We start from the raw sequence: 9723 nt of genomic DNA on the forward strand, positions 1-9723 counted from the left end.
CTTAACTCGGATCAAGATTTGGGCCTCAAGTCCTGTGCTATCCACCCTCCACTGCTCAGCTTGGGAGTTCACTGTACAAAACAGTTTTCTTTGTAATGATAAAAAGTTGCCCCCTTTTGGTAGTCAAGCTCCAGCAAAAGAGGGGCTGCCCAACAGAAATGCACAAAACCTGATTGGGGGAAAGCCCAGAATCCTGTTCGCATGACTAGTAGCATTTGGTGCCCGGGCTTAAAAACCAATATGCAAAGCTCCTATTTGCACGTTTCCATGGTGACTGGCTCCCTTTCAAGGTAGCTGAAAATAAGAGACAGGACAGGGCTTCTGATACTGACTTCCTTATTCTCACCTTTCTCAGGGAAAAGGGGAAAGTACTGAAGCGTGAGTACGAAGAACCTTATCAAAAGTCTTAATTCTTCTAGCTCTTTCACTCGTCTCAAAAGGTTTAATGAGGTGGGGAGATTCAATAACCCCTGTAATGAACCCTCTTAACCCAAGTTATACCAACACTAGCAGATATCAAGACAGGGAATTTGATTTCTGTATTAAGATGTACAGGAACTATTCCAAACTAGAGCAGTAATACATTTAATTAAAAAGCCAACACCTCTAATTTGAATGAAAGAAGGGGTTTTTCTGAAGGAAACTTCTGCTCTAAGGCAAATCAGTTTTATGGGGCTTTTGCTGTTTAATTCACCTATTTAATTCACTTATTTGCTCAGCTGACATGCCTCAGATAATTGCCTAAGAGGGGGAAGGAAAACAGGAATGGTTTAGAAAACAACCGTACCACACCTTGTATTTGAATAAAAGGTTTATTTTCTTCTCAGGAAAAACAGGAAGTTAGGGACACATTTACAGCCCACAGTAATTTGTAGTTGGTCCTAACCCTTCCTGGCACAGCTGTCAACAGAGTTAGCTGTTTAACCAGAACCAAGGTGTTCACCCCCAATAGAATGTGCACGGACGACACTAGAGGACTGCAGGTTTCTCCCTGAGAGAAGCATCAGGAAGAAGTTGCTGAGCGAGCCATCTTTCCAAGCAGCCCCTCCTCCCTTTCCATTTTGGAGGATTTGCCTGAACTGTGCAGCTAGTCAGCACTTAAGAACACATGCCTCCTCTCCCTACAGAACCACCCACTCTCCCCCCCAGAGCACTTGGGCTCCCTAAGCCCTCACAGCCCCTGACCCAAAGTATCACCTAAGATTCTCATCTACATTTCAGCAGTCATACCTAGTAAACTGGGAAATGGGGCCCCTAAACTCCACCAATCGACATCTCTGCACTTATTCCACAACTGGCTATGGGGAGACAGGCCTTTTAGTCACGTAACCAGATCTTAAGATTAACTACATAAAGTGCTTTTAGGTCCTTAGAGACAGACATGATATAAATAAGTGGTCTATGATCAAGAACGATAAATACACAGGTAAAAATAGCTCTAGCTAGATGACCTTATGGCTCGGAGATGGGCAGGCAGGGCAATTCTTCCCTATTACATTCTTAGTCATTTTATTCACGCCTATTTTTGTCTGGCGTCCACATACTAAAGGTCACATTTGGAGGCTGAAGCTTTCAAATGACCCTAGTTCCTCTATGGAAGCTTTCTTCAGTTTACCAGTAGCTTTTATATAACTGAGGTCTACCAGAGCCCACCAATTTTTACAACTTTCAGTGAGCTCATTTAAATGCAAAGGAACTTGAGAGGTTAAGATGTTGTTCTCCATTCTGAAAATCCCTAACGGGACTTTTGAAATTTTCTCCCCAAGATAGGATAAAGCAACAACCAAAAAGGTATCAGTCAAGGAAAAGGGACTCTTCTCACGTCATGACTGTTACTGTCAGCACCCATCGTACAACCACCTCCTGAGGACAAAATTCAAGAAGGATGGAAGTCTGTGAACTCTAGGGTCGCCACTTAGGTTCCTAGTGCCAAAACTGAAAGGGCTAGTAAGAGTTCATGGATGGCACGGTAAGTCTGCAGAAACCGATGTATATGAGTAACTGTAGAGGAAGCAGAACAAGCAGCAAGAAATTTCAAGGAAGGATAGGAAGTAAACGGTAAGTATGATAAAACATCAAGTCTTAAATCCACAAGAGATGCCAATGTAATACAAAAATTTGAGACAAAGCTTAAAAATCATTAACAGAAATGAAGTACTTGTTTTATTAATATACTAGGCTTAGACCCGTGTTTAACAAGCAAGCCTAATAGCACCATGGTTAGATTATGGCCTGCTTTTCCAAGCCATCATTTTACAATTTATTAAGCAAATAAGGGATCAAATGTCTCTCATCCACCTGATATGATCTTTTTATACATACTGCTAATAAGTCCCACTTGGAACAGCTGAAAATGCTTTAGCAAAAGCTTTGAAGATTAGCTCATGAGCTCAGTTTAAATTTCACCAATTAAACAAGGTCAAATGAAAGGAACTCAAATGAGTAGTTGCCCAATCAGAGCCCATTATTTTTAAGTCATCAGCCTGTGTGCCCCACTCCCCAAATACAACTCTGCCTTGACTCAATTTTTGACAATCCACATATAACGAAGGATTAATTTCTATTCCTCAATTTCTGTCTCAGGTTTAAAAAAAAAAAAAAAACGAAACCAAAACCCCGCTCTGCCCCAAAACCTATCTAAGGAATACTTACCAAAATGAGATAGGAAAAATTAAATCCTGCATAGTTATAAATCAGAATTGTTCCACTACAACCAGGTTGCATACAATTACATCAGCTGGTTTTGTATACAATCTAGGACTAGAACAAAGTTTACAATAGAAAAGCTGTAAGAAATAGGTTCCTAACTACAGAAGTTGTAAATTTCCAAGGGTATGAAAAAACTAAATTCCACTTTCCCCTCTTTACATTTCAAAGAAATAATTTTCTGTAAAATATACAATTTTTACAGACAAATACATTTACAAGTTTTTGTCTTAAAAACTGAGGATAATCCTAATTCATAACTGTAATTGAGCCTTAGATCAAGTTCCTGGCCATTACACTAGGCTAACAGACTAAGAATCACTCAAAACAAGTCAAATCTGAACAGGTATAAACGTCCTGAGCACTTGGACTTTCTATTCTTCAGGAAGTACACCTGGGAAAGCAAACAGGGGAAACAGCTTCCCCTGACTGTTGTACAGTACTGAGGCTTCTAGTCATAGTTCCATCACTTGTAGCTTAAATCCATTGTGCACACACCACTGGCGTTGTTAGTGCTTCTCTTTAAACTCTATAAAAAGTTAATGAATTCAATGGCATATTTAATGAACTCTGTGACTACCCCGGCTACTGGCCACTTTCCTGTTCTAGACAAGATAGTCTCTCCACTTTTATCATCTTCACTAAAACTAAAAGTCCTCTTCCATGGCCTCCTTAAGTTCGCCTGTTGCCGAAAACAAGCTCGGCTTCCTTCAGACAGTGAAAGAGGGGATTACTTTTCCCATGTATTTATTCCTTTTAGCCATAATCCTCCTGCCACTTGTTTTTCTCCCTTGCTAGAGAAGAACTTGTGGAGGTTACAGCGTGGACAGCTTGAAGTCCAATTCATAAATACATTTGATATCACAGCAGATGTATATGGTTTTGGTGGCTGAAGTTGGTCGAGCCAATTATTGCACTTAAAAGGCTATCTTATTAGATATGCCAAACCAGCTCCTACTCCAGCAACACCTGCAAAAGCCAGCAGCACATTTCTGATGCCACCTTCTAGGTCCTCTACATGGAAGAACTCCACAAACCCATCCTAGAAAACAAAAAAGAAAAAGCACATTTTCAAGTATGGGCTTCCACTGGCTTAAAAACACTATTTACAAAGAAAAGATAAAAGTATTTAAGGTTCTCCCCAAAATGCAACATGGAATCAATTATTATTTACTCCCAGACTGCAAAAAAGACACACATTACGCAATTAAAAGGGAGGGGGCCTCAAGAATGAATGTAGTTTACTCTCATCCCCAGGTGATTCTTATTTCTTCAAAATTTGAATCCACTGGTGTGAGGAGTATCCAGCTGAATTACAATAAAATGCCCAAAGCAAAAGGCTCAACGAGTAAAAGAGCCTACAGAAAAACAGGATTTTTGATGCAACAGTTCAAGACAATGATACCATACTCTCTATGGACCCACTACTTAATATCAACATCAAGCAACCAGAGGTCCATAAGTTAGAGCCTGAAAACTGAATTATGCATCTTAAAAACCTTTAGACATCCGGGCTTTCTCCATTCCACTTCCACTCCAAGGCCCCTCTTCAACCTTAGAACAAACTTACCCAGCCTCTTTGTTTGACTAGCCAGTCTCGTTTTGTCCTTACGAGAACATCTGTGATGCTTTCTGCCAATGGTTCGATGCAGCTTTCTTGGTTTATACTCTTCAAGTGTTTGGCCACAAAGGCACCAAAAGAAATAAGAGTCACAATCCTGCCCCAGTTTGTTACTCCGTCACTGAAAACATGAACCATCACTCGAGACAAAGATTTGACATCATCTTCGTTTTTGATGTCCAGTTTCCGAAGCATGCCTGAGAGGAAGAAAAGCATGCAGGCTCTCACGGCTTCCTTTGTCTAAACCAGGGCACGATTCTCCTGCCCACTCACGGCGGGGGAAATCGCTATTTGGGCTCTATAGAACTAAGGCCGATCCCGCTTAAAAATTGACATCCCACCCTTTCCGGGCTTTGAACAGAACTGCCATTTCCAGAAGACTCAAGTGGGCGGAAACAATGACTCACGGCCAGAATATTCTGGTTTCAGAAATAGGATGAGAGTCATTTCAACTGACTCGTTTCGGTTTCCACCCATCGAAGGTGGGTGAGTCCAGAGAGCCGAGAAAACCAAGTGCGACCTTCGCCACTAACCCGCTTACCTTGGAAGGCCGTCTCGTGGTTGCGCTGCACACCGTCCCCGACCCGTCGTAGGGTCTCTAACGCCTTCCGGATGGCGCTCCCAGACCCGCCCATTGCCTTCGCTTCCTTGGCGCCGGTGGCCTGCTCCCGAAGGTACCGAGAGATAATCTCCAGTGACTGCCGGTACAACTCGTCCTCCTCCTCCTCTGCGGGGGGAGGCGTCGAGGGAAGTGAGCCGTCCGTACCGGGGCCATTACTGGCCTCCCCGACCAGCTCCAGCAAGGGCAGGACGGCAGGTCGCTTCGCGAGAGGCTCCGGCTCGTAGCCGTCCAGCTCCTCTTCGGGCGACATTATGGCGTCGGAGGCCGGTGATTCCATCTCTTCAGGCGGCGACGCGCGGCGGGAGGGCGCGAAGAATAGCAGCCTGGTGGGGGTCGCGGTGACGTCGGGGCCCTCGGCACCAATGGGCGAGGGCCGCGCGACCCTCCGGGCGTCCGGCGCAACAGTGGCCGGGGGGCTCCCGCCGGCGCTTCCGCCCATCACCTCGCCGGCTTCCCCTCCCCCTACCTCTCGCCGGGCCGTGGCCTCCTTCCCGGCGGCCAAAAGCCGCCCTCCGGGAGCGGAGGCGCCGCTGCCACTGCCAGCCCCCAACCCGGCCCCGCCACAGTAGAGGTTGAGTCCAATTACTGCGTTTCTCTGGAGGCCAAACATCGCAAGCCGCCGCCGTCGCCACCTGGTGAGAAAAACGGGGGAGACCCCGACTCCTTACTTGAAGGAAGCGGAAGTAAGAAGTGAGAGAGGCGCTCCTAGATCACGGTTTTAGGGCCCGTCCTACGCGGTGGCGTCAGCACTCTTAAAAAAATTTGATCTCCATAAAAGGGGGAAGGGGCGGAAGCTTCCGGCGACTGCGCACGGCACCTAACCGGCGGGTCAGGGCAGGGGTGGGGCCTCGGGCTGGGCGGGGCCTTCCGGCTCTCGTGGACGGTTACGTAACGGCGGCCCTGGCACCTGGTTCGGTGGGCTCGCCCTCCTTCCCTACGCGGACCCTGGCGGCTAATAATGGCCGTCTCGGTGTTTCCCTGAGCCCTGATTTGCGAGCTCCGGCTGTTGCTTTTGTGCCAGAGGGTTTTTCCCCACACCAAAGCCTTAACCGTGGAGTCACTCAGAGGCTGAGGAAGGAAGCTGAGTAAATTCCGCCACGGATGGGGAACAACAGTCTTAGATAACAGGGATAAATAAAAGGCACTGTTGGGAACCTGTAGTTATTCTGCACATCCTCAGCTCTCTACTCTCATTCCAACATTGTTTGGAAATGGGGACGCTCCATGGAGTGTCCTATAGAATCATTTTTCTGTAAATTGACAAAATGAAATTGTTCTGCCTCAGCTTAATTTTATTCCTATCTTCTTTCTACCATGGCCCATCTCTATTCTATGGTGTTATTTACATACAAGCCTTTCTCTTCTGAGGCTCTTGACACCATTCATTTATGTTAATAATAAGAAACATTTGAATCTAAGGGTAAACCCCTTGAGGACAAGGATCCTGTTATATAGCATGTATGTGAGTTAACATTAACAGAAGGGTCTATGCAGCTTAGAGGTAAGGAGTCAGCATGTCTCCAGGAGGTCTGGGAGGTCCTGTCCTCGGGGAATTTTAGTTCACTGGTATTATTCAGAGTCAGAGGAACCTCTGGATTAGTGCACACTCCGTATTAAGAATGGCTCTTGTTCTTAGGATAACTATACAGGCCACAGTCCTAACCTCAAAAGAAAAGCATTGTTGACACCCCGAATATGCCAGTCTGTCTTGTAGGCATGTATTGAATCCTTTGAAATTTCCCCAGACTGTGAGCACATGTCCTCCTCATAATATGCCTATGTTTCAGAGAATTCATTAAAAAAAAAAAAAAAGGTCCTGGTATGGGAACTAAGATGTGCTCTAATAGCCTTGTTATCTAGTCTTTGGTGCCTGAAATTGGGTGTACTTAATATCTCATGTTGCCTTCCCGCTTCTCTAATTAAAAAACTCTTGCTCTTATCCTTACTGTCTCTCTTAATTATTCAACACTTTTATTCCTCAGTCTGGTAAAGCAGAGGGTTTTTGTTTTGTTTTGTTTTTAGGCCCTATATGAAATTCAGGTTTTGGGAGACTCTCCACTCAGCTGATAAAAATTTCCAGAACTACCAAAGCACCTTGTTCTCTTTTTCCAAGTTGAGGCTAATCATTTACTTTTAAATTATTTCCAAGGCCTCTTCATACCATCCTCAGTCATGTGACCCTCTAATTTTTGAGGGAGGTAAAACTTCTGGGTGCTAATCAAACAAAATTACATTCCCCAGGATAATCTAGTGACCCTAGAAAGAGTTATTTGAAAAAGCTCTAGCATTATCATGTGGTCATCTTTTTGCCTTATTTCTGTGTGCATAATTTTCCCTAAATAATACCCCCTGTGACCATAATCTCCAAAGATTATTCTTGATCACACACTAAAAACATTGATCTCATGTTTTTATGTCAAAATCATTAATTGAACTTCTTGCTTAGTTGGCCACTTTCTACACTTCTGTTGCATACCATCTCTTTCATACTGTGCATCCAGCATCAGTATCTTTCTACTTTCCTGTCACAACACTGTAATGTCATCTTTGCTTACAAGATCATAATTTCAGGCCCTAGTCTCCACAGGTAACACTAGCATATAATTAGGGTTCAGTAGCCTTTTAGAAGGTGTGGCAGACGTTCCTAGTTGCCTTATTCAATATTCATCCTTTTTCCTTTCTGACAAAGCCAGAGTTGGCATGGTGGTTCCATAATGGTCAGGAACTCATATTCCTTCTGTTGTTCTGCTATCCTCATACATACTTTTCTACCTCATGGTCCGAGATGGCTGGCCTCACCCACGTTATCTGCAGTCCAACCAGCACGAAGCAGAAAAGGGAAGAGAAGGGAGCTTAGCTTCCTTTAATGATACTTCCCAGAAGTTGCATACCATTTTTGTTAATATCCTGTTAGCTAGAAATTAGTTACATGATCTTCTAGCTGCAAGGGAGTCTTTATTCTAAGAATACAATCTTTATTCAGAGTGTGTGAGCCCAGCTAAAAACTGGAGATTCTGTTACTATAGAAGAAAAGAAGCATAACCAGCAGTCTCTACCACTATGTGTAAAACTATATGGAGAAAATTATAAAATTCTATTGAAATACATTAAACAAAGCCCAGTAGAGACATAAACCATGTCCACATATAGGAAGACTCATAAAAATGTCAGTTCTCCTTCAAACTGATGTATAGATTGAATGCAGTTCCAAATAAGGAAATGGATAAGTTGATTTTAAAACTTACATGGAAGAGGGGAATGGTATAGCTCAGTGGTAGAGTACATGCCTAGCATACACGAGGTCCTGGGTTCAACCCCCAGTACCTCCATTCAATCAATCAATCAAATTACCTCCCCCTATCAAAAAAACCCCCAAAACAACAACAAAAAACTTACATGGAAAACCAAAGGGCCAAGACTAGGTAAGACAGTCTTGAAAGTGAAAAAAAAAAAAAAACCAAAAACCCAACAACACTGAGGAGACTACCCATGCAGGGGGTAGTAAACTTGGTTTACTACTCAATTTCAAATGTTCTCCTTTTGGCCTGGGAATGGCACTCAGACTTCTCTTCTGTGAATTCTGACAGTGGAGCCTGCAGCAGCAGGTTCCAGTTGAACCAGGTTCCTTTGCTGTTGGCCGAAAAGGCAATGTGAGCAATATCCAAAATCCTTAACTGATAATAGATTACTGATCTCTAGTATATACCATCAGGTTCTGACCTGAGTTCAGTCCCATTCAACATTTGTACCAATTTGTTTAGTTAAGAACATTGATAACAGATACCAGATTTGTAGATATCAAGAATATGGTAGGGACCATGAATATGTTGGAGAATAGAATCAGAATGCAGAGAGATCTTGGCAGGCTAGATCAAATCTCACAAGATTCAGTTTAAATGGGTTAAATGTAAAGTCTAGCACAAAGGTTAAAAATGTACATACACACTTTTTTTTAACCTTTGTGTTTATAGATGTCATATATATATAACATGGGAGATATGGCATAATATGTTTTGAAAATTACTTAGAAGATCCAACACTTATGCCTATATATACACACACATATAGATAACACATGAGATAACTTTTGCTCACCTTTCATATCAGCAAGAATTTAAAAGACTGCTAATACCAAGTATTAGTAAAGGTATGGGGAAATGGCTAGGATACTCTGACAAGTCTAGTGGGAAAAGAAATAATTTTATGGCAAATTAAAATTATGTGTTAAAATGTTAAATGTGCATACCCTGTGATCCAGCAATTGAATCTCTCAATATTTACCCCAGAGAGATATTCCCACATAACACTAAGAGATATAAAGAATTTTCAATGAAACACTGTAACAGCAAAAAATTAGAAACAATCTATATGTCCAACAACAAAATGGTTTGGAGCCTGCACAAGCTCCAAACCAGCCTCACCCACCAGATGACAGGCACCATGGAAGAGGGATAAATTGGGAGTTTGTAATTGGCAGATACAAACTACTATGTACTGAACAGATAAACAACAAGGTCCTACTGCATAGCACAGGGAACTGTATTCAATGGCTTGTAGTAACCTGTAATGAAAAAGAATATGAAAAAGACCACACACACACACACACACACCACACACACACACACGGAGAGAAAATGAATCATGCTGTACACCAGAAACTAATACAACATTGAAACCAACTATACTTCAATTGAAAAAAGGTTAAAAATATTCCCTTAATCTCAGCCAAATTTATCAAACCCCAAATTCCTTAAATGGCTTTCTTTTGAGTTGT

The 9723-nt window shown here is 42.8% G+C and overlaps 1 protein-coding gene across 2 annotated transcripts; it reads right to left on the reverse strand.

The window, feature by feature from the left end:
- Positions 1 to 793: 793 nt before the first annotated feature.
- MCL1 (MCL1 apoptosis regulator, BCL2 family member) lies at positions 794 to 5668 on the reverse strand. Of its 2 annotated transcripts, XM_010996730.3 has the most exons (3): positions 4869 to 5649; positions 4277 to 4524; positions 794 to 3748 (listed from the first exon to the last, which is right to left on the reverse strand). In XM_010996730.3, exons 1-3 carry the CDS (start codon positions 5557 to 5559, stop codon positions 3632 to 3634), a joined length of 1056 nt encoding a protein of 351 aa, XP_010995032.1. In that variant the 5' UTR covers positions 5560 to 5649; the 3' UTR covers positions 794 to 3631. The 2 variants fall into 2 exon arrangements, with proteins under 2 accessions (XP_010995032.1, XP_031292355.1); XM_031436495.2 differs by lacking the exon at positions 4277 to 4524 and having other exon boundaries at positions 4869 to 5668.
- Positions 5669 to 9723: the final 4055 nt, after the last annotated feature.

The sequence above is a fragment of the Camelus dromedarius genome, chromosome 23 (genome assembly GCF_036321535.1).
Source record: "Camelus dromedarius isolate mCamDro1 chromosome 23, mCamDro1.pat, whole genome shotgun sequence".
Taxonomy (NCBI): domain Eukaryota; kingdom Metazoa; phylum Chordata; class Mammalia; order Artiodactyla; family Camelidae; genus Camelus; species Camelus dromedarius.